This window comes from Leopardus geoffroyi, chromosome B3 (assembly GCF_018350155.1).
Source record: "Leopardus geoffroyi isolate Oge1 chromosome B3, O.geoffroyi_Oge1_pat1.0, whole genome shotgun sequence".
NCBI lineage: Eukaryota > Metazoa > Chordata > Mammalia > Carnivora > Felidae > Leopardus > Leopardus geoffroyi.
In genome coordinates, this window is record NC_059337.1 from 139030322 (window position 1) to 139055767 (window position 25446).

The 25446-nt window shown below is 46.6% G+C and overlaps 1 protein-coding gene across 6 annotated transcripts in view; it reads right to left on the minus strand.

Annotated features, from left to right (window-relative positions):
• Positions 1–7688: 7688 nt before the first annotated feature.
• The window catches only part of ATG2B (autophagy related 2B), a 73323-nt gene continuing 55565 nt past the window's right edge, over positions 7689–25446 (minus strand). For 4 of the 6 annotated variants that reach the window (XM_045451998.1, XM_045451999.1, XM_045452001.1 and 1 more), the window contains 8 exons: positions 21717–21795; positions 21203–21410; positions 18207–18276; positions 17759–17841; positions 17084–17205; positions 16680–16834; positions 15657–15806; positions 7689–12442 (listed from right to left, as the gene is read on the minus strand). In XM_045451998.1, coding sequence (XP_045307954.1) covers positions 12212–12442; positions 15657–15806; positions 16680–16834; positions 17084–17205; positions 17759–17841; positions 18207–18276; positions 21203–21410; positions 21717–21795 — 1098 coding nt within the window. In that variant the 3' untranslated portion in view covers positions 7689–12211. Of the gene's footprint in view, positions 12443–15656; positions 15807–16679; positions 16835–17083; positions 17206–17758; positions 17842–18206; positions 18277–21202; positions 21411–21716; positions 21796–23694; positions 24480–25446 lie in introns of those variants that run through there. The other 2 variants (XM_045452000.1, XM_045452002.1) reach the window with 2 other exon arrangements.

Genomic DNA, 25446 nt, shown 5'->3' on the forward strand with positions numbered 1-25446 from the left:
CACAAAATCCTTAGTAATACCTTAGCAAGTTTTGATCCGGGGTTTCTTGGCGATATGGACGTTTTGGGCCACACAGTTCTTTGTGGTACGGGGGAGGGGGGTGGCTGTCGGGGGGCATCATAGGGTGTTCAACAGCATCTCAGACCTCCAGCCTCTACCACTAGATTCCAGAAGCCCTCCCCCAGTGCGACAACCAAAATGTCTTAAGATATTAGTTACCAAATGTCTTCCGGGAGCGAGATCGCCCCTACCCCGAGCTGAGAGCCACATTTTAACTCGCGTGATCTAGTTATTCAGCAAGGGCCTCAAGGAAAGGCTGGTGATCTGGGGGGACTGCTCGGAGGTGGTGGGGCTTCAGCCCTCGTAGGACAGAACAAAGGGAAGGGGAGAAGCCACGGGGTCAGGTCCGCGCAAACAGGTCAGAAAGATTAAATAGCTGAGCATGTGAAACCACTGAGAACCACCCCTGGCATGCATTGCACACACAGTAAATATTTGCTGGTATCATTACAGCTGTCTCTCCTCCAGCCCAAATAGTGACACGGGTTTATAGCAGCGCGCCACGGATCTGGGCATCATTCCCTGGTGCTCAACAATAAATTCCTCCAGTCAAGCCCTGTGGCTTCTCCCAAAGTCATTTTCTCTCCATCAGCCTAGAGCCAACTTTGGGGTGGGGGGAAGGCCTGAGGCCGGAAAAGGGGAAACAAAGGAAGCGAAGAATGAGATTCAATTATAATGTGCGAAGGATCAACCCTGTAAGTAAAGACAGGATCCGACAGGACTTGGCCAAGGGTTAGGTGATGGAGAAGAGCTTAGAGATGCAGAACGTGATCTTTATTTAAAGTGCTGATATTTGGGGGATGGCTCAGTCTGTTGAGCGTCCGACTCTTGATTTCAGCTCAGGTCGTGGTCCCGGGGTCATGGGATCGAGCCTCTTGTGGGGCTCTGCACTGAGCACAGAGTCTGCTTGGGATCCTCTCTCTCCCTCTCTCTCTCTCTCTGCCCCTCCCCTGCTCACACACTCTCTCTCTCTCAAAATAAACATGTTTAAACATAAAGTAGAATAAAATTAAAATACAGTGATGATGTTTCGGGGGTCACCTGGATGGCTCGGTCTGTTTAAACGTCAAGACTCTTGACTCAGCTCGGGTGTTGATCTCAGAGTTGTGAGTTCCAGCCACGCCAACAGCATGGAGCCTACTTTTTAAAAGGCTAATGTTTTGAGGTGCCTGGCTGGCTCCGTTGGTGGAGGACGCCATTCCTGATCTTGAGTTCAAGCCCCACGTTGAGCACAGAGCTTACTTAAAAATATAAAGGCATTACCTATTTAAAAACTAAAACTAAAATGTCGATGTTTTGTTGATCACGGATGTTGGTGCATTCATTTGTGCTTTTTAAAAGCATTGCACTAAATTATTATCTTGATTACTCATGCGCCAGGGCCGGCGCATCCCGCCTCCCAGCCCCGAGGGGTGGGGTGACCAGGCTAGGGGGCTGCATTTCCAGCAAAGAAATGAACCTTAAACAGGCTTCTGTTTCAGACTCACCCTTAGATACCCCTGCGGGAAAAACAACCAAAGATCTTTATCTGAATATAAAACGCATTTCCATTATTTCATGCCCTAAATATTCCCTTATCAGCCTGTTGTGACAACCACACCAAGCCCCAGGCATTGAGAGTTGGCCCTGGTGTGTTCTACCACCGAGGGGGAGTATTTCCAGGGAGAAATTGTGAAATAAAAAGCCATTTTCGTGTTTAATTTAAGCAGTGCCCTCCACCAAGAGGACGCCTGCCACGGGACAAGCCTGGCGAAACGATTGGGATAGTTAGGATTTTTCCCAAACCTTCCCACGGGGCGCGGGGGTCGGACTCCGCGCAGGCTCAGATGCGCGGCTGATGCGGGCTGGCTCCGAACTCGGTAGTTGCTGAACCGAAGTTCCACTCGGGAAGGGAGCGGGCGCCCCCTGCTGGCCGTGGGGGAGGCTTGCTCTTTCTCCACAAGGGATCCTGCACAAATTTCCAAAGCCCTTAAAAAAAAATTTTTTTTTTTAATGTTTACTTATTTTTCAGAGAGAGAGAGAGAACGAGCAGGAGAGGGGCAGAGAGAGAGGGAGACACAGAATCTGCAGCAGGCTCCAGGCTCTGAGCTGTCAGCACAGAGCCCGACACGGGGCTCAACCTCATGAATGGACAGATCATGACCTGAAGTCAGATGCTCAACCGACTGAGCCACCCAGGAGCCCCTCAAAGCCCTTGTTTTAAAGGGTTACTTACAACAGATCAGTTCCAAAGCGTAACAGAATATAGAAATGGGAACAGGCAATGATTTCTCTGGAACGCGGTTGTTTAAAGACGTCTTGGGAAGAAAAAGATGTTTTAATGATTAACCTTGCTATCGGGTATATGTTAGTAGGTACCACTTCAACCTGACAGCAGTTGGCAAACAGACACCCAAATTTTAAATGGGTATATCATTGACTCGGTTGTTCCCCCTCGTCTGAGGTGTTGAACAGATAAGTCACGGAGAATCTGAGACGCAGCAAAGTTAAATAACTTACTCAAGGTCAGTCTTTGGGATGGAGAGTGGCTAAAACCCCGATTCAGCAAGTAAGACATAAAGGCTAAGAAAATGGCTTTCAAAGTGAAAGCCCGTATGAAGATTATTAAGAAGGGTTTTGAAGGGACCTCTGGATGACTCAGTCGGTTAAGCAACCGAGTCATGGTTTCAGCTCAGGTCATGGCCTCACGGTTTGTGAGTTCCAGCTCCACCTCGGGCTCTGCGCTGACATAGAGGGGGCTGCTTGGGGTTCTCTCTCTCCCTCTCTCTTTGCGCCTCCCCTGCTCGTGCTCTCTCCTCTCTCAAAATAAATCAATAAACTTAAAGAAACCAATAAAAAGGGCTTTGAAGAAAATAGTATGTGCTGAAGGGGAAAATTTAAAAAAGTAAAACTTTGGTTCATACTGAAATGGAAAAGAGAGGTGTTTATGGGGCTCCAGGAGTGTCCCTCATAAATGAAGGGAGATTTCTCACTGTGGAGTTGTTGCCACTGATACTGAAATTAAAATAGAGTGGAGAGGGGGATTGCGCCTAACTTGTCCCAAATATTAAAGGCATTCTGGAGTAATAGCCTTGAGGTCTCCACCACTCTAAAATTAATTGGGCCACATCTGGGCTGACAAATGCTCCCATTAGGGTTTTGGAAGCAGAACCAGAACCTTGCAGGGCACCCGGCTGGCTCAGTCGGTTAAGCGTCCGTCCAACTTCGGCTCAGGTCACGATCTCACAGCTTGTGAGTTCAAGCCCCTTGTCAGGCTCTGTGCTGACAGCTTGGAGCCTGGAGTCAGCCTCAGATTCTGTGTCTCCCACTCTCTCTGCCCCTCCCCAGCTCATGCTGACTCTCTATAAACATTAAAAAAAAAACCCAAAAAAGCCTAGTACCTTGCACCAAGCGGTCATGTTTCCCTTTATACCTCAGTGGAATCTAAATTTAAAAGCATATTTTGCCCTCTGCTGAGAGCCTAGAAATTCTTCCTCTAAGGACGTGAGAGGTTTCATTTTTCTCGGCTGTCCCCAAACCCAAAAGACTTTGACTCCAGCACCCTCCTTGACTTTTATTTCCAAATGCTACCCAGGATGCACCCCTCAAGTCAAACTCCCCTGTAACCAGGCAATCCTGAACACGAGGCTAAAAAGGGAGCCGGCTCCCCGCAGCGATCCCGAGGCTTCCCCAGATCTGATCTGTGTTTAATGCCTGGGAAGCCAGGTCTCTGAACGGCTGTGGGGAGAGAGACCCGAGTGGTGTCTTCAGAAGCGGGTATTCCAATTCTAAAACCTCTCTGGGTAGCGTCTGCTCCTTTCTTTGGCTTTGTGATACATTACTTGATTTCTCAAGAGCAAAACATTGATTTCCATTTGATAAGGGACAAATGGCTGGAATGATTGTGTCTAATCGATGTCTTCCCACTGGGTTCTGAGCTCCCCAAGAGCAAGGGGACATCTTTCATCTCTAGCCTGGGACATTGCACATAGGAGGCATTCAGGAAACATCTAATGCTCACATGATACTTACACAGTGTGTGAGACACTATTCTAAGCACTCTGCGCCTATTAACTCACACAATCCTCATAATAACCATATTATTATCGCTGTACAGGAGGAAACTGAAGCCCAGAGAGGTCAAGCAACTTCCCCAAGGCCACACAGCTAACAAGTACTGAAGCCTGGGTTCGGCCCTAGGCAGCCTGACTCTCTAAAACCTAGATTCTTGAGGAGCCTGGGTGGCTCAGTCAGTTAAGTGTCCGACTCTTGATTTTGGCTCAGGTTACGATCTCACAGTTTGTGAGTTCGAGCCTGGCATGGGGCTCTTTGCCATCGGCACGGAGCCTGCTTCAGATTGTCAGTCCCGCCCCACCCTCTCTCTCTCTGCCCCTTCCCCGCACGTTCTCTCTCTCTCAAAATAAATAAACTTAAAAAATAAAATAAAATCTACATTCTTAGCCACTATACCAGTGGCTCCCCAACTTGTCTGCACACGAGTCACCCAGGAAGCGTCAAAAAAAAAAAAAAAAAAAAGCCCCAGGTGTTGTGATTTTATTGGTCTTGGATGTGGCCTGAGTTTCTTTTAAGAATTTTAAAAGATCCTCCAGTGATGCGGACGACTCTGGAGGACCGTTACATGACGCCATTCTGCCTCATTACTCCGCACATCTTTCTGCTGAATTCAATCTGCACCACGTGGAACCACTTTCAGGAATATAAACAAGCCAGGGAGGAAAACAAAAATCCAATTCTGGTGGCGGCAAATTAACGTTGGAATGCAACTAACTGCTTATAACTCCAATCGGTAGGCGCTAACAGCACGGGTCCGCAGCCACATTCTTGCAGCGGTGTGGCCAGCGCCCCCGCCCCCAGACCCCGACTTCCTTGTTCCCTCCTAGGCTCATAGCAAGGCCACACTGCCAGGTTGGCTTCGTGCTGGGGGTGGTCACGTGACAGGATTCGGACCAATAGCCTGCGGGCAAACGTCCCCAGCTTCGAGGCTGGCCTCCTCAATCCCCGCCTTGGGGAGAGCGGGGGGGGGGGGGGGGGGGGGGGTCATCTGTCATTAGTGACCAGTGTTCCCGGACTAGCAGATGGTGTGGCTGTGGGTGGGTCACTTCTCCTAAGCATCAGTTTTGTCACCTGCAGAGCACGGATACAGGTGAGAGGGTGCTGGAAAGCCCGGTGGCTCACAGCTGCCCCCCACCCAGGGGCTCCGGCAGCAGATGGGAGGTGGGGGGAGAGGGGATTTGTCCCTCTGGCCCCTCTGACTACTTGGCTGTGCGAGGCCACCAATGCTGTCGGACACCCCCTCTCCTTCGGAGGCAGGCTCTGAGAACCTCTCTCTCCGTCTTCCCTCCAGGCCCGCAGTGAGGCTTCATGTTGCCTCGGTGTTGCTCAAAAAGCGAGAAATCACCACCGCCTCCTGGCTGAGGCCCAGGACAGACCCAGAGCTGAAAGTGAAAGGGACACCAAGGTCCCTGTGGGTCTCCCCAGCCCCCCACCCACCTCTGCTGAGTCAGTCCCTTCCTTACAGCCTCCTGGGCACCCTGAGTGGCCGTCTGCCTCCTGCCAGGGCCCAGGCTGACGTGGAGTGTGGACGCCCCATGGTTGAGTGCTGAACACAGTCGGCCCATAGTGAATACCGAACAGAAATCGCATTTTCATCTATTTTGCATATATATTTGTATTACTTCTTAAATACTGCTAAAACCAGGAAAAGAGTAAAATTGCATCGAATAAAGGACTTCAAGTACTAAATCGTGTGATCTTGGGCGCCTAACTTTGCCTCTTTGGGCTTCGTTCTCGATGGCACAGTGACCAGGGGGTTATATGACCCCTAAGGTTCATTCGTTCGTTTGCTCGCTCAGCCATTCACTAGGTCCTGATGCCTTGGTTCTGGGCAAGGCCTGTGCCAGGCACCAGGTGTATGTACACCCTGCCCTCACGGAGGGGGTCAATCAGGAGTGAAACAAGTCCGTGTGGGTTCGTGAGAGGGACCACAACGTCTGTTATGTTTTAAGGAGGGTGTGCGGGGACGGAGAATGAAGTAGGTAGGGTGGCTGGGCCGATCTGAAAATGGTAACCTTTAAGCTGTGATCAGGAGGAAGCAGGCAGAGCATTCTAGAAAGGAATGTGGGAAGGTTCTTAGGCCCTGTTCTCGCTCCAGGCTGCACATGGCCTCCCCGTGGTCTGTCCCAGGCGGGTTCTGCCGCCCAGGGGACACTTGGCCATACCTGCAGACGTCTTTGGCTTTCACAACTGGGGAGCGGGTGCTACTGGCATCTACTGGGTCAGGCCAAGGATATTGCTAAACACCCTAAAATGCCCAAGAAGCCCCCTCAACGATGGATTATCCAGCCCCAAATGTCAAGATTGCTAAGGTGGAGAGACCCTGACTTAGCCCCATTCGCAGATTTTTATTTAATTGGTGCAGAGTGGAACCTGAGCTTCAGCATTAAAAAAAAAAAAAAAAAAATCTCCGAGTGGCTCCAACCCCTGCAGCCAGGGATGCGGCACAACCGAATGACTAGCGCGGCCGGTGCTGAGCCAGGCGAGGGGAGAGAAGCTGGAGGTGCAGGGGAGAGACGGAGAAGCAAGTTGTTCTTGCCTTGGGCTCAAGTCCTCAAAGGGTCACGGATCTCCATCTTCTAGCAAAATTCCTTTCTTAGTTTCCTCACGAGTGACGAGTTTTCACTAACTCAGACAACTGTGCAAGTTCCCCTCCGGTGATGTCTTAGGATGGGCATGGGGTCTGGGAGTCAAGCCGTGTGGCCTTGGGAAAGGTTCCCTGGACTTCTCTGAACCTGCTTCCTCCTCTGGAAACCAGGGACTGTAACAAGCACCTCTCCGAGGGGCCCTGAGGGTGACAGAGCGCCCAGGCGCCACGAGCCCCGGGTCACAGAAAGCATCTCACAGAGGCTGCTGGCCCTCCTTCACAAGAGCCCTGTGTGGAGCATGATGGGACTTTCCCCTGGCAGCTCAAAGTGGATGGTGATGTAGTGACATCTGTCACATCGAAACCTCTTTTAAAGCGTTGCCTTTAAAAAGCGTGTAACAGGACATCTGGGTGGCTCAGTCGGTTAAGCGTCCGACTTCGGCTCAGGTCATGGTCTCGCGGTTCATGAGTTCGAGCCCCGCGTCGGGCTCTGTGCTGACAGCTCGGAGCCTGGAGCCTGCTTCAGATTCTGTCTCCCTCTCTCTCTGCCCCTCCCTGGCTTGTGCTGTGTGTGTGTGTGTGTGTGTGTGTGTGTGTGTGTGTGTGTGTCTCAAACATATCAAAGTGTTTCTTTAAAATATGTCTTTTATAAAGCTAAAAATATTCCTCCAAATAGAACAGATTTATCAAGTATTTAACTAGGTCCCTAAGACCGAAACAGCAAGGTATGTTCGCCACAAGTCCACATTGTAGGGATAATAGAGTGATTCATGCCCTAAAGCGGGCAGGAGTGGCACATTTTAAAATTACATGCCCTACATATCTGAGAGCAGGTTGATACACGGTTTGCTATCGCGAGGACCCAGACCATAGGAACACTGTTTCTCGTAAACAGGATCTGACACAGACCTACACCCCACCCCCAAATGTATTTTATACGGGTTTTAGGAACAGTTCTTGGCGAAAGACAATAGTGTTTAAAGCAAACTCCAAAGAGTAAATATTTTAATTTTCTTCAAGAGTTCTCTTCATTTCATAATATTTTCAACAGTCACACTGACAAAAAGTTACATTTCCACAAAAATACTCATATAGCATCGGTATTCTTAAAGTATTCACATCCAAAATTACCTTAGGGAAACTAGAAAACTTAGCAACGAGTACACAACATTGTCGTGAGATTAAATTCAATCTCTGAAGTCGGGATGGATTCACAGAAGAGCCAAACTTGGCACCCCTTCCAAATTCCACCATCAAAAAGCAACCGGTCCTGGGTGATCGGCGAGTTCTATAGAAACGAGAGAAGACGAATCCAACTAGAAACTAGAAGCTGCCATTTCAAATATACAAAATACGTGTCGAACAGCAAGATAAACACATTTCTTAAAGGGGGGGCTGCTACGTCAACAATGCACTGCCCTGGAGAGAGGTCACGGAGCCAGCCAGCGTCACACCTGCCACCTCCTGACCGTCAGCAGGGGGCACTCGAAACCAAGGTGCCCATGGTTGGCCCAGGAGGCAAAGATCTCTAACACCAATGTTTTTGAAAACTGCTGACATCTCGAAATGGGAATTGTTGGCACTCAAATTTCTCCTCCCAAAAGCAGCCCATCGTGATGGTGTTAGAACACCTTTTCTACCTGTGGTGTGCAGACTACAATGAAAGGAAAATACTCCCCGCGTAAGCGGGCTGATGACAGCTGTGTTTATGAAGTCTACTGAGGGGAGCGGTGTGCCTGGCTGACCCCGGCGATAGGGACTTACATTGGCATCAAAGCACTCAGCTATTGTTATATGAAAAGACTAGCAGAAATGGGCTTGCTCGACAAAAGATTTTTTTCCCCTACGTTAACTCTACGCTATATACATAACCTTCCTCGTTACACCTAAGACTCACAAATTCGTATTTGATTTATTCTACTTGATATCAGCTGGCTTGTCTCATCCACCTGCAGATACAAAGAGGGTCACGAGTTTTTGACAGTCCCTTCCTCTCGAGCTTAAAGAACTCTCTCGACCTGGTCCCGAAGGTCCTAAGCAGGTTAAGAGGATGGGAGGGGAAACAGTACTGCTCACCACGGAACACCAGCCCTGCCACGCTTCCTCCCCACGATTCTGAGGGAAGACGCCCAATGCAGGTGTAAGAAAACGGAAACAAAGGCCAGTGATTCAAGTCGACGCCCGAAGCTCTTCGCAGCTGTCAACCCGGAAGCCAGTTAGCGCAAGTGTCCTCGTTGCAAACTGCCGGACTCCGACACTGCCCGCTGTCTCGGCGCTCTGGTGAGAGTACGCACAGCGCACAGAACCCGAACCAAACACGCCGGGACACGCGGCCCCCGCACGGGAGAGGCAGAGTTGTCTAGATGGCTTAGAAACTGAACAGAGGCCCCAAGCCTACAGAACGCGGCTTTCGAAAGGGGACGATTACAAAGTAAACAGGACTTTACTGGAAAAGTGACACACACAGCAGGAGGCAGGAAACACCGGTGTTTAGTATTTTTTGCCATTTTAGGCACACGGCTGCTTGGAAAGATTTCTTAAAGCGAGTTTTGCGTTATAAAAACATCGATGTTAAATACATGCGCATAAGCGGGAATCCAAATTGGACCCAAACGTGGCTAACATGGACGTTTACTGCTCTGTCTAGAAGAAACACTAGGTCTATCCTAAAAGGCAAATCTTAAAGTGGATGTCCTACTTGTAAATAACAGCAATCTGGGGACAGAGAGGGCAACTGGGAGTGCAAGTCAGTCCCCGTTCAAGAGAAGGTACCGCCATGGACGTCGCGGTCTTAATCGAGTGGTCCTCACACGTCTCTGTAACACTGTCTATTCTAAGACTCGCTGACGGATCTCGGTCAAGCTTGCTCGCTGGACTCCTTGGGGAGATGCCCGTTCGGCCGCCAGGCAGCACCAAGCAGACGGACGCAGTCCGCTCCGTTCAGAACCGCACCTCAAAAGTCAACCACGCGGCCACCGCAGCCACTCAAATGCAGCACTCGGAGAGATCCCAGATCTAGGGGAGCCCACGGCTGCCGTGGGCGCTCTCCTTCGGCGCCATCAGCGCGAGGTGTCGCAGGACTGGGGCCCTCTATCAAGCGCTACATCCCACACCGCCATTCACACACACGCGCACACACACACGCGCGCACACACGCCCTCATCAGCCAAAAGTCTCTGTTGGGCTCTGTCACCCAAAACCCCCTTAGTTTACAGGCAGACGCTGAGACTGAAGAGAAATCAAATGTCTTGGCCACGTCACCTGCCTAGTGAGAGCGGACCTGGCAGCCCAAGGGCCCTGCCCAACGATCTTCTTACTGCGTCATTGCGACATAAAAGCTGGAAGAGACGTTTTTTTTAAGAGAAAAAATAGAAGATACTTAATTATGCAGAAGGGTTCAGATATGACCCACATAAACATCTCCAGTAAAGACCATCTGGATTAAAGAGGCAGCGAACAGAACCTCGAGACCGGACCTTTCTGAGGCAGGTTTCTGGTTCCCAAACAGACGCTGTGGACAGCAGGTGCAGGAGCACAGGACACGGGCCGTGGAGATTACGTTATGGAGATGTAGGTCAAAACAGGATTTATAAACCGAATGTGTTGAAAAACCAGTGTATTTACAACTCAGAGTACAAAGACGAGGATGATTACTTCTCCCTATGCTGTATCTAACTGAACTTAAATAATCGGTGTAACTACGGAAAATGTAAAGCTCTTCTATACGTTAAGTTTAATCCAGTTTGTTTGATTCATCATCACAGATCACATACACAGTATGCTCTGTTCTAAGGAACCTGGAACATGGAGGGGTCGGTGAGCAGGGTGGTCGGAACGTGCCCCCAAAGCAGGCTGAGGCTTCGTGATGATGAACGGGTGTGGCTAGTGTTTCCTCGGGATCCCATTTTACACAGACTGCATTTTACAGGCGCAAAGAAAGTTCCGTGACACTTAAACAGGCGCTTCTCTGAGTTTTTTCAACAGTACAAAGGAAAACAGAATAAAAATTAAACACTGTTTAACACAACTTTCTTCAATGTTAAAGGCCCAGATTTTTGGTCTACGTTGCCCTCTTGTTCAGAGAACCTAGAGAATGAAATCAATTCCACATCATTTTTCAAACCCCTGGCTGAGAAGCAGTTCTGAAATCCAAACTCACATCAAAGACGTGAGTCTCCCCACTCTGGGAAATGAGAAGTCCCATCATGCAGCTGTAAACACTGGACAAACAAAGTCCCCCACTTGCTTTCTGCCAGATCAACCGAAAGTCAAAAATGGAGTTCTTGCGGACAACTTCCCTCTCACTCCTAGGTAAGGATTTCCTTGCTATGAACCAAAATCAGTTTTGAGAAAGTGCCCCAGGTATCTTGGGATGGATCCTAGTACTGCATCTATAAATATGCTCTAAGACAAGCAAAATATTCATGGAAGCATAAAACAATTTTACCTTTAAATAAAAATACTTTATTCATTCCTGACAGGTTATCAAAACGTACATCGTTAACCAAGTAAAAACGGTACTTCGAAATAGCTGACTAGGGCATATTTGGAGGATTTTTGGTTAATTTCACAAGAGTAAAAATCATTTCCAATCACCCTCTCCACACAGTCCTAACAAGCCTGCACTATCCCTGCTGAAAACTGAACATATAAACAATCATATGGGCCCCAGTTCATCATAGAGTGCACATTTTCGTTTACACTTCAAATAAATGGAAGTTATTACGATTGAGTTATTAGCTTCCTTCGCCAAAAACACTCAGTTTACTCTTTATATTTTGTGAAAATCTGTAAATTACATAACGAATGTATCTCGACTTGTATTAACCTAAACGCACACGCACACACACACACACACACACACACAGGATAAAGTGCAACACAACAGAACACGTCTGCGACATTCACGTTCTCAAACTCCCACAGAAAGGTTTTCTGAGGAAATGGAAATCGTGTTCTCAAGTGCACGGACGCTAACTCCAACCGACTAGGTTAGTTATTCCTCAGTGATATTTATATTAAGATCCTATTTGCTTTGCTTTCCCTGGAGCCTCGGTCTCTCGTTCTCAATGGAAGTTTCGAAGCTGTGGTTCTTTTTCAACCTTGAGAAAAATCAGCTCCTCGGGGCAACATAAATGGTCCTTTCAAAGCGACACGTTTCCGAACGCTCCACTGTAACAGGCGGCTTCCAATGCTCTCTCGTCTCCAGCAAGGAGAATTGTAGCCATTTCGATAAAAGCAAGCGTTTCACTCACTCAGCAGCCAACGCTTAGGACTTCTGACACCAGCCGCCAAACATTTCTACAGGCAAGTACCAAACGAGCCCTGAAACGTCACAAGTTTTTGGTTGCGTGTTTTTTTGATATTAAATTATTTAACTGAGAAACGCTTTTGTTCCTGAGATGAGCACAATAAAATTAAATGAGTTCCCTCTGAAGCTGCCGACGGGACGCTATGCTCCTTGTGTCCCCCCCCCCCGCGCTGTCTTCACGAAGAGTCACGTCTGAAAAGTCAGTCTTCCCCGTGGCGCCATTTCTGGGACTCGTCCTGCCGAACATCTGGTCTAATTTGGTTTCTCATGCCACCTAATACATTTGATGTTGCTTCTGTGGCAACGATCAGAGGCTTCACCACCGCGGGAGGAATCTGGCGCAGGACCTCGCCCACGGCGCCGGTGACCCCTCTGCTCTCGTGTTCTCGAGCTGCGGTTTCGTAAATAGTCTGAGCCGTGTCTGTAAGTCCCTGAAAGGCAGAGAGGAGAGAAGGTCAGAAAAATCTCTAAATTTTCCTGCAGTACACAGCTTTAGCAGAGTTCATCAACAGTATGCTTGCAACTAGACCAAAAAAAATACCCACTGTGCTTTTGAGATAACCCAGGATAATTATATTAGTGACAAAATTCTAATTATAAGGGAAAATAAAAGGCAATTATTATGATTTAGTATTTTGCTGTGACACGTGTGTGTAAAAAATAGAGCTAAACTACAATTTCACATAGGGAAGCTTAAAGAAATATTTAATGATCCAAGAGGAGCTCTCCTGGCACTATTAATCACTCTAGTTAAATCAAACTTAGCAAACAAAGCTTCCGGAATAACATAATCTCAAAAGAAATATGGCGATAGTTCTTCCGATCCAACCGTAACAAGAAAACCTAAGACTACGAAACTCCAGAAAATTACTTAACTTGTTTTAAATTATCGTCTATTTACTAGAAAAGATAACCATGGAACATGCACTTGAGAGAAAAGGCGAAATACAACATCTTACTGGATTAAACAGAAAAAAATCTGAGAACATAAAGCAGGAACATGTTTAATAATTAAAAACAAGGTTTCTGTAGCATGTTTTCCTCTTCTAACTGTGTAACATTAAAATAATGACTGTTAACCTTTAAAGCTGAATATGTAAAGGTGTTGATCAAACCGAGCTGGTAAAATGCAGGCATGACTTTTGAATCCGGCACTTGTCTAACTCTGGACCCCTCCCCGCAGGGGACACGAGTCCCTGTTCCGGTGTGGCCGTTTCAGGAGGGGCACAGCGCAAGGAACTGCGGGCTCTCCAGGAAAAATCGAGGAAGCTGTCCTAACCCAGAATCCTGCCATCACTCTGACAGGCGAGCAAGAGTATCCTTCCCACCCGGCACAGCAGGCAAAAGCACGGAACACCACAGCAGGGAAAGTACAGAAGAAGAAAAAACAAAACCAAAAACCCAGCCACCTAAGTGCCATTTTTTACAACCATCTAGTACATACAAGAGAGAAAAGGCTCAGTTTATCCATTCGCCCCACCACCTCCCCCCTCCTCCCTCGGCTCCCCCTCCGGGTACTAGCTGACGTCACCCAGCAAGCCCCACCAGCAAGTGTGGAGACAACAGAAGTAAATTCCATCTCAGCTCCGGCACTTAGGTGCTGCCTTCACCAAGTCCTTCCAATGGGGAATTTCCACGGTGTGGGGACTGTCGAGATTAAATGACACGACACACCTAACGACACCGGCACGGCAGGAACCGCGTATTCACTAAGCGTGTTCCGGGTCACCACCACCACCACCACCACCGCCACCGCCGCCGCCCTCATCACGGCTACCTGCCTCCCTCGAGGGGGAGTTATGTAAGCCGGGGTCGGCCGACTTCCTCTGGAAAGGGCCAGAAGGGAAATGTTTGTGGGCCACACAGTCTCTACCGTATACGCTTTTTCTTTTTGTCTTCTTTTTACGATGCTTCAAAATTGTAAAAATAACCCTGAGCTAGAAGGTCCACACAAAAACAGGCCGGGGCCAGATGTGGCCTACAGGCTATGGTGCGCAGAGCCCGGATCTAGAGGAGCAGCCTTTCTGTGAAATACACGGGGTGTTTTCTCTCAATCTTTGACTTACTCACATCTAAAAGGGAAAAGACACGTTTATCGCCATGCAGGTGCCTCTATTTAAAAAGTTTTTAACACAGAATTGAGATCCGTCCACAGGGTGCTCACTGTTCACACCCTCCCTCCCCCAGGCTCATCCTGACAGTTTGAGAGAAAGAAGACGACAAGGCAGAGCGAACACCCAAGTTCCAAGCCTGACCCACTCTGACCTGCCCTGTTCCACTGGGGAGCTGTTCCCACAGAGCCGGTCCTCAGGGCCGAGCAAGGAACACCACCTACCTTTGATGGTCGCTATACAGCTGGGACAAAGCAAGCACATAAATATATTTTTTTTAATGAATACAGATTAAGTTGGTCAAGCTTTGTGTAAACTATAAAGTGCCCCCTATCCAAGTGCCATTACATCTGGCTTTCAACGGCCCCCACTAGGCCTTGAACCCCAGAACCATTTTTACAAACCTGATTTCTAACATGACTACATGTTAGATAACTAGCCCATCCTGATATCTACAGGAACAGGTCTGACCAGTAGTTCTCTCTATTCTCCCAAACGAATCTCCTCTTAAGAAAGGCAAGTGGTCTTATTTATTCCACTAATACATGTCCTGGGGGCCCTACCTCAGTGGTCATCCGACTGTTCGGGACCACAGAGGCTACTTTGTCAGGGAAAAGACCGTCCTAGGCACCTGTGCCCGTCCAAACATGATGGGAAAAAAAGATCTTTAATGAAATCCTAATATATGCATCACGAGTACAACAACCTCAAACTTCATGTCATATTAAAAAGAATGTGCCCAACAAGGCCCATAAAGAACCGGGATTCACTGGCGCAACTAAACTGCAATTTGGCAAATACTTAATAAGGGTCAGGATTCAAACAGCTACACATAACCTCTTGCACAAATAAAGGGACGTTTACATGAACATTCCTAAAGCAGTGTTTTAGGGGAAAAAATGGCAACTGTCTACCAACAGGAAAATACGGTCATACAGTAAAATGCTGTAAGACAGTTTAAATTAAATGTACACATACCAATATGGATCGATCTTGAAAGGCGGCCGTTACACAGCGATACCTACACGGTGATGCCATTTATGGCGACTTTCAAAATATAAACAACAGTACGTGTTGCTTAGGAATAACATCCATGATAAAACTGTAAAAACGTGTACAAAAACCCACGTACCGCCTTCAGGACAGTGCAGGCACGGGATCGGGACGAGAGTGAGCGGCTCACCCGAAAAGCGGTAAAAGCTGCACTCCTCAACAAAGCTGAGCAACTACAGCTCAGTGTGACTCCCGTGTCACAGCCGGCTGGGGAGGGCACGCGCTGGTCTCCGTGACCCAGCCGGCTTCTGCACGTAAGGAGAATCGGTCTTTCCTCTGGATCATGACCCCTCTTGTGAGCCCATCACTACGTGGCCCCAGTCTCCGACCTCATGCAGATATCTGCACTCGCTACTGGGAGCAATTCGAAGTCCACTCTCAGGGATTCTCGGAAACAAATCCCAACCATGGAACGCTCATGAGACAAAAGCCAGGAAAGCACGCCAGCTGCTTCCGCCTCATCCTCTCAAATACCACTCACCTCTTTCACAACACTGTAGGCCTTGGCCACACCTTCCCGCAGGTCCACTGGCTGGTGGGCTAGGCGGTGATGAGGAAACCTTTTGATCTTCTTGGGCTCGATAGAAAGGGTCCCAGGAGACACCATGTCATAAGCAGTCTCTGCTGCTGCCTGGATCATTTTATCAGAAAGAATGAATCAGAGGAAAAGTCTGCACACGCCCCAATGATGTACTTGGCCAAAAGAACACAGGGACCCACAGGCTCTAACACAGGCACTTCTGCAGGGGCTGAGTTCTTTACAAAAAAAACAAGAACATGAAAGGGCACATTAAGAATTAATTCCTAGGGGACGCCTGGGTGGCTCAGTCGGTTAAGCATCCGACTTCGGCTCAGTCATGATCTCACGGCTTGTGGGTTCAAGTCCTGTGTCAGGCTCTGCGCTGACAGCTCAGAGCCTGGAGCCTGCTTCGGAGTCCGTGTCTCCCTCTGTCTCTGCCCCTCCTCTGCTCTTGCTGTCTCTCTCTCTCTCTCTTTCTCTCTCAAAAATAAACGTTAAAAAAAATTAATATCTGGATTGATCAGACTTTTTCAGTGGCTCCTCTGTCCTCGGAGAACACTCTCCATGTTACCAGGCTAGTCAAGAATGCTCTGTCTGTGAACAACTAGACAAGGTCAACTAGAGCTCAATACTTAATGCAACAAACCTTAATACATCTGCTATTTGATCTGCAATGATTTCTTTACGTTTAGCTATGATCTTCTCATATAAATGAGGCAAAATAAATCCTCGACTAACTTAAAGGTCGTAATTTAACTGAAACAGGCAAACAAATTTGACATTGCATTCCACTTTATTCTACTAATTATTTAACACTGGAAAGCTAAGCAATAAAAAAATAAAAAATTAACTCATCATAAATAAAATACCTACTCCAGCATTTTGTATAGTTTCACAATATCATTTTAAAAACAAAAAAAACCCCAACCGTTTTACAGTAAGTCCTCCTCTCTGTACAGAGGAAGGCAGGCTGTGGGGAGATACCTGTATGGTTTGAACCATTCTGTTTGTGAGTTCTAGAGCAGCCATTGCTGTGGAAGTGCCAAAGGAGGCAGCGCCTCTCTGAAACCCTCTGACGATGCGCCCGTCCTTCCGGTACTGCTCAATGGGTAACCAGACCAAGTCCTTCAGGCCTTGCACTAGAACGACAGTCGATACAGGGAAATCAGGAGTGATGAAGCCCGGGTCTCTGCTATCACTCTCACCCTGGGGTTTTTAACCTGAAATGGGAGGCCAAGTGTTCTTGCAGGTGTGCATGACCATGCACGTGAATTTTCTAGAAAGATGGTCCACACAAAGACTCTCAGAGGCATCCACGAACTCCAAAAGGGTTAAGAATCACAGATCAGGCAAAAGAAATCATCTTTTGATTAAAAAAGAAAACTCACCTAATTGTACTAGAGAGTGCATAGGCCCAACGCCTCCCAAGATCCCCGGTAGCTGGTTCTTCTTAATGTCCGTGAGCCATTCGGTGATGGCATACGAAAACAATTTGTCAACACCTAGCAAGCTAGAGCAAATGACTATTAGTATACAGAAAAGAGATTTGCAGGTTCAGATATTGTAGATATTCAGTCTGAATATATTACACACGGATGTATGTACACACATATAATCTGGTTTAACATCAGTAATTTCTGTGAGGCTTAGGTAACCAGAAGTGTGTCCTTCCACTGCTCTAATTTCTTGAGCATCCAGGGATTAATTTCATTCTGGCATCAGATGAATTCAATGTCTATAAATTGCTACAGGGCTCCCAGCTACTAAGAACCATCACGCTATGAATGTCCAGTCTTTCTGCTAAATAAACGGATTTACAACTTTGGGAAATTATTTAAAAACAACCATAGCTGTTTTTGAAAAATCCTCCTCTGTCCAAACTACTAGTACTCGCTCAGAATAAAAAGTAGCCCCTAACTGGGAAGTGTCCTCTAAAAACGAGCTCTCTGCAGACAATGGTGTAAAGTAATTAAATTATTTGTTTAAGAAAACTCAACGTTCAATTTGTCGTAAACTAACTGTAGGAACCATACCGTAAAGCCTCAAGTACTAAACCAACCTACCCGTGCCGGTAGAAAAGGCGTTTCAGCTTCAGTTCCGAGCAGTTTAACTGGGCCAGACCGATCAGGATCCCTGCTAGCGTGCCCTTTAGGATTTAAAACAGATCAATGTGTAGATTGAGAGACCTCCCATTTAAAATAGTTGTTATTCGGGAAAAGCAAAGTAACATTCATTCACGAATAAAGCTAGAACACTTAAAATATTTACAACAAAAAAAATACACAATAGGACATATGACACAACTTATAACAACTGTACTCATGGGTTCTTAAATGGCGTTTACTTTAAAAACAGAATTTTAAAATCTTGCACATCATTTCAAACACACATAAACTATGACAGGAAAGGTTTCAAAATTAACTCCTAGCAAAGAAAAACAAAGAGATAATTAGAAAACAAAAAAACAAAGGAGATAATTTTGTAGAGTATATTTATACAAAGTTTCCAAACCTGATCCATTGACACGTGTTTGCCGTGATAATCAAGTCGAATAGGAACTTCTGATGTGAATCTAAATTCTCTAAAGACAGAGAAAGGGAGTTATTTATATTTGAAAGTACTAACAGCTGAAATTAAATAGAAGTTAAATTTATTCAATTGGAGAATAAAAAACGAAGCCACAAAATAACGTGGATGCAAGTATCTCAAAGCCTAAATAAAGGGGAACGTCTTTCAGCTCTACCTTTTCTTAAGGTAATGTAACAACTTAACTGATGTTTATCGTATTCTACGTTAGATTTACTTAAATTGTCCTCACAAAAATCTTTTCCTAGTTTACTAAATAATGTTTACTTTGGAAAAATTCATTCTGGCAGATATTCTCCATTTATACAGGGAACAAACTGATAAAAGCAACCTTCAAGATTAAACCAAATGATATAATCATTACCAAGAAGTAAAAAAAAGAGAAGAGTAAGGGATTTAAGCTCCACGGTGAAGCAGAAAGTGCCAGAAAACCCAGCCACGAATTCCAGTTTCACCAGTTACATGTGATGGGATCGTGGGCAAGGAACTTAAACTCTGAACCTAAACATCTTGTCAGTAAATTTTTATTTTATTTTTTACTTTGTATTTTAGACAGAGCGGAGCAGGGGGAAGGGGCAGAGAGAGAATGTCAAGCAGGCTCCACACTCGTCATAGAGCCCGACAGGGTGCTCGATCCCATGACCCTGAGATCATGACGTGAGCCGAAATGAAGAGTCGGGATGCTCAACCAACCGAGCCACCCAAGCACCCCAAGTCACTAAATTTTTTAAATGCCACCTACGCTGGTGGATTTTAGTGAGCATTCTTGAAATTAATGCTGATAAACAGGGTATCAACATACAGACACTGGGAGTTCTGTAACAATGAAGTCATAATTATATACCGATGGTATACCTCACACAGAAGAAGCGGACTTCCCCAAGCTGGACTGCACAATGGACTTGAAACACAATTTTTCTACAGAGTTAATGTCTGCATTTATATCCTAAGCCATTCCACAAAAGCCCAGTTTAACCCACAGTAAAATGGAAGTGCTGTATTTCCACCAGTCACTACAAGGAGCCTGGAACCCCAGGTCATCCCCCGTCTTCCAAATACACATCTCCATTTGGTTTCTCCATTTGGTTTTCTCGGCAACAGCCCCTTGACGCCTGCCTCCTCCGTCCGCACTTTTTTCCCCATGGCACAGAATATGACAAATCATCTATTTTATTTACTCGTAATGTCAACTGTATAGGGATTTTTCTCTACTTTGTTCACTGTGCCTAGGACAAGAGCTGGCATACACAGAGCAAGAGCTCAGTAAGTATTATGGAATGGTTGGGGGAGGGGGAGCTATTAGGCCATCACTTAGAAAACGCACTGGATTTGGGATGAAGACCTGTGTTCTGGTCTTGACTTGGCCACTAACTGTGTGGTCTTGAGCAAGTCAACTCACTTCTCTGGGCATTAACTTCCTCGTCTATGAAGGGAGAAATCTGGGTTAGATCACTAACTACCACCCCAGGGTCCTAGGCCCTCTAGGAGCTTTTGAGTGTATACACAGAAGTCTGTAAGCAATTTTAAATAGTCTAATCATAAAAATAAACATTTGCTTAAGTAAGTAAGGCGACACAAGCTGACTAAATAAAAAGCATCCAACCTTTTTGCTTTTAGGCCAAAACTGTTAACAATTCAATTTCTTTTGGACCGGTTATCCAGTGTTCACAAAAAAACAAACCGGTATTCAAATGATTACTTCGGGTACACAATTTCTTGGTAGAAACAAAATAAAAGAGATCCTTCTTTCATGGTGAAAGGTCTGGAACCACCAGAGATCATCTCTCCCAGGATCTTTCCAATTCTCATATTCAGTTATTTTTTTTCCCTAGCTCCTAGAGTACAGAAGATATATAAAACATGAAAGCACTTTAAAATAGTTACACTGCCTGCTTTGAGCCATAGCCAAATGTAACCTGAAGTCCACGTGGAAAGACAGAACTTGGGGACCATCGATGTCAGCAGGAGTACAGAAAGCGAGGGGAGTAGCTGACAGTCCCTCACAACACAGGTGGCCTGGTCATCATCCTCGCTCCTTCCAAAGAGCCAAGGCTCCACGCCCACCATCAAGGGCTGGGAAAGAAGGAAGACGGGGAGAACGAACGGGTCAGGAAGCGAAGGACAAACTGCGACGTGCGAGCGGCTGGCTGGGCCGTGGGGCAGGAACTCCAGCAGACGGCGGCTGCGCAGGGGACCGGACTTTCCTGACAGTGCCGACTGAGCTGGGGAGCGAAGGGTCAGGAGAGACAGGACGGTGCTGGGGAAGGGCAGACGGAAAACCGCAGAAAGTTCTCACGTGGGAGGAGGAAGCGCAGGAAGCCAAGGTGTGTAAAGGACACCATGTTTGAGGAGGTGCAAATATGCCATCACAGGGGCTGGGAAGAGGGCCGAGGAGGGGGAAGCGGCAGCTAAGAGGAAAAGGACACTCCTGCTCCAGAATAGATCAGGAGGAAGGGCTCCTGAGCCAGGGCTGCTGTGTGTAATCAAGGGGTGCGGGACGCGCGAGGCCCGCCTGTAAATAAACACACCAGTTGACGGTCTGGCAGGCACAGAAAAGCTGGCGTAATCTCACGATTAGGGAGTGGTACACGAACACATTCGAGAACAACCTGCAGGGGCACCTGGCGGCAGTGGAGGGGGGGAGGTACGGGGGGAGGCGGGCAGGGCGCTCAGTCGGTTGAGCGTACGACTCTTGATTTTGGCTCAGGTCATGATCTCATGGTTCGTGGGTTTGAGCCCCATATCGGGCTCCGCACTGACAACACAGAGTTTGCTTGAGATTCTCTCTCCCTCTCTCTCTTTCTGCCGCACCCCCACCAGCCTGGCTTTCGCACCCTCTCTCGAAATAAACATTAAATAATAATAATAAACCTTTAAAAGTCTAAAATAGCTTTACTTGTTATCCAAATTAAGTGATTTACCTAAAAAACACAGGCTGATCACTAACTGCTGCTTCTTCAGCTGAGAAGTCCTTCTGTTCCTCCCGGTTAACCACTTCCACGGAGCTGACACTGGTGTTCTGGGAAGGCTGCTTCGGCCCAGGGAAAGAAAGAACGAGATTTGGCTCCTTTGAGGTGCTTAAATGCCTCGGCAAACTGCAGGTGACGTCAGCTCCAGGAGACTTCTTGACTGCAAAGGTAACGTGCACATTGAAGACCCGCTGTGCTTGTTCAGAGCACCCGCTTAAAATCCAGGTAGCTGTAACTTGTGTTGCTATGTTTCACTTAATAAACACAATGACCGCTACAGAGAAAACAGACTTCCGCCTTTTAAGATGTCACTTTCACATATACTACATTCGCGAAATATGAAAAACACACAAAACACACTTATATAAATCGGAACGAAGACTGGAAATACACTCTCAAATAGGCCTCAGAACAAATCAATCCAAGCACTTGTTATAGACATTTTCAAACTACACATATTTAATACCTTCTGGATCTGGAGCCATGAGAAGCTCTACTTCTGTCGAAAGACTCGTGAAGAAATCCTTCAGGAAGAACAAGGCATCCTAAAGTGAAAAGATGCAATTATAACCAAAGGGAAGGGAAGGGGAAGGGGGAAGGGGGAAGGGGGAAGGGGGAAGGGGGAAGGGGGAAGGGGAAAGGGGAAAGGGGAAAGGGGAAAGGGGAAAGGGGAAAGGGGAAAGGGGAAAGGGGAAAGGGGAAAGGGGAAAGGGGAAAGGGAAAGGGAAGGGAAGGGAAGGGAAGGGAAGGGAAGGGAAGGGAAGGGAAGGGAAGGGAAGGGAAGGGAGAGGCAGATTGATTCTAAAACTAAAAAGCAAAGTGTCTTACAGTCCCATATTTGACTTCTTATTCATCTACAATTTTTACTGTGTGAGGCGTTGCTCCTCTTCTCTCTCTCGCTCTCATTTTCTCCCTCCCTCTCTCTCTCTCTCTCTCTCTCTCACACACACACACACACACACACACATTCTGTTAATTCTCCCAACCCTGAGAGAATCAAATGTGAAATTTAAGACACAGAGGGGTTAAAAATTACATAGCTATTTCTGAATCAAAACAAATTTTAGTTTTCTTGGAAATACAGCATTCTCGGTCTTCAACACTACTTCTCACCGCAAACCGGCGGTGGTGGGAATACCGACACGAGCAACAGCTGGGGCCGCAAAGTTCTCTCTGTCTTAATGTTGCCTTTACTGCCACGTTATGCTGCCTTAATACATGTTCTTCCTGGAACAGGGCACTCGGAATCAGTAAGCCCACTCAGTGTGGTCTCTTCTGAAATTACATAGTAACAAAAATGCACAGGCCTGTCTTGATGTCATCTGAATAAACCGTATTTGCCCATTACTAGCAGCTGCATTTTACCTCCCTCCCTCAAAGCCAACAAATCCATTTTGGAAAATATGAAAACGAAATGCCTGAGCCTCTTCTTTCTAATTCTTCCCTTGCCTTTGGAAAAATCCTAAATAAATATAACACGTTAATATCGCACCAGAAAAAGCGATGTGACAGTCAATTACAGGGCACAATATTTGGTGGCATACCAAAAGTTTGGTAATTCCAAGGGATCTGATCAACTAGTAACCACATTCACCAGAAGTATAAATGATGGAAGTTAGAAAGGTATTTTCCTAGATAACATGGCATATGGGAGACTGAAGGATGGCGCTGAAGAATAAGCAGCTACTTATGGAAATATTCTGGTTCTGCAGTAGGGTAGTCGGTTCATGATCTGTTCATTATTTTATTATGCTTTACACACGTATATAACTTGTTATTTACATTACATAATAATATGCAGATATACGTATGTATATATACACACATTTAATATATATGTGTATCAAGAACTAGATGTTAACAAAGTTAACCTAAATGTTACCTGTCATTATTGGACCACTAGATGGCGATATTTTAACACTATAAATGCTTTGACTCCATGACTGCCTTCAAAAAAAAAAAAAATACTAGGGGCGCCTGGGTGGTGCAGTCGGTTAAGCGTCCGACTTCAGCCAGGTCACGATCTCGCGGTCTGTGAGTTCGAGCCCCGCGTCAGGCTCTGGGCTGATGGCTCAGAGCCTGGAGCCTGTTTCTGATTCTGTGTCTCCCTCTCCCTCTGTCCCTCCCCCGTTCATGCTCTGTCTCTCTCTGTCCCAAAAATAAATAAACGTTGAAAAAAAAAAATTAAAAAAAAAAATACTAGTAAGAGAAAACTCTAGGTAAAAATATGCTCTAAAAGGGGCACCTGAGTGGCTCAGTCGGTGAAGCATCTGACTCTTGACCTCGACTCAGGTCACGATCTCACAGAACCTGAGCTTGAGCCTCACGTCGTGCTCTGTGCTAACAGCACAGAGCCTGCTTGGGACTCACTCTCTCTCTCTGCCCCTCCCCTGTGCCGCGTGCTCTCTCTCTCGCTCTCTCAAAATAAACATTTTTTTTTAAAAAAGGAAGACTACAGAGACAGCGGCTTTTATCCATTTTTACTACAAATGCACAAAACAGAAAAGGAGTACTAATCACCAGCGTTTCAATGTTCTCAGAAGTTTTGATTTTGTTATTTATGCTACTCCCTACAACTCGATAAAACCTGATTTTAACACTAGCCAGAAACAGACCCTTCACAAAGAAGTGTACAAATGTCAAAGCAGCACATGAAGAGATGCTTAGCACCATCATCAGGGGAAATCCAAATTATAACCACAATGGACACCAAATAAGACAGTGCAACACACAACACCAAGTTTGGCCAGAGTGTGAAGAAGAGGCAGCTCTCACCTGCTGCAGCGGGGGCTTACGATGGCGTAACCGCTGCGGGGAACAGGCAGCTTCTCACAAGAGTTAAACACACATCTGCCTCGTGACCTGGAAACTGTTTACAATACCCAACACGAATGGAAACCCAGATCCACAAGAAGATTTGTACACTAGCTTCATAACAGCTCTATTTATCAGAGCCAAAACCGAGAAAACCACGCAAATGTAAATCAGTAAGTAAACGGATACACAAATTGTGGTACAGCCGTACAGTGAGATCCGTACTCGGCAATAAAGGGGAACAGACTGAACAGAAACGAACAGGCCTGCCTCAGCACAGAGGGAGCGCGTGGCACGGGAAGCCAAATACATTTCCACTCACACGACGTAGTGGGACAGGAAGGCTGACCCGCGGGGACGAGAAGGAGGTCAATGGCTACTGGTGGAGACCAACTGCAAAGGGGCCCGGGGGACTCTGAAGCGAACAGAAAATGTGCTCTATTTCAACTGGTGTAGTAGTTACTCATGTGTGTATCTTAGTCAAGCTCCAACAGTAAACCTAATATCCTGGCACTCTACTGTATGCAAATTATACCTCCATACAATCAATTTCTTAAAAGTTTTTAAAAAAACTTGGTTTATTACTTTTGCAAACAGACTATAGTTATTCTAGCTTTAAGGTGCTATGATACAAGATATTAACAGTACGATATGACTTAAAGTGTTAAAATAATTAATTTTCATGTCATACTCAGACTCAGGCAACCAAGCAATGATGCTAAAAAAAACCACCAATATGCAAACTGGCCCTGCCATGTATTCACCGTTTCCAACCTCAGCCAAGCACAAACTCACCTTATCAGAATGGCCTCACACGTCCTCTCACACCCTGAACTAGACCCTCGATGCCTTTACAAAAAGCTTCGTGTGACTAACTCCACTGCATTCCTTAAGACCCACCTCAAGTGTCACCTCCTCCAGAAAGCCTTTCCTGATTACCCTCCACACTCTTCTAAACTCCCAGACGGCTAAGGAGCCCTTTCCGCTGGGGTGTAACATGCTCTGCCTATCTTTACCACTTGTACTCACCACAGGGTGTTTAAAAAGTCCTCTGTTTTATGTTGGCCCTCCCCCCCCACCCCCACCGCCCCGTACAGAGGTCTTTGAGGATGGGTGTTTGCCTAGCTTCATATCTCCAACATCTTAGCACAGAAGCTGGGACAAGGCTGGCATCCAGCAGATGATCTGGGGTTAATAAGCATGTCTTCCCTATGCAGATTTCCAGGCAGTGAGACACTGAAATGGATCCCAGACTAGGAGAGTCAGGTAATCTGGCCTCTTCATATTTCAGATCCCAAACTGCCTACTTACACGACCGTCATCATCTACTTACCCTCCCCCAGACAAAAACCACCCCTTCCGCCTGGTATCCTGCCTGCCCT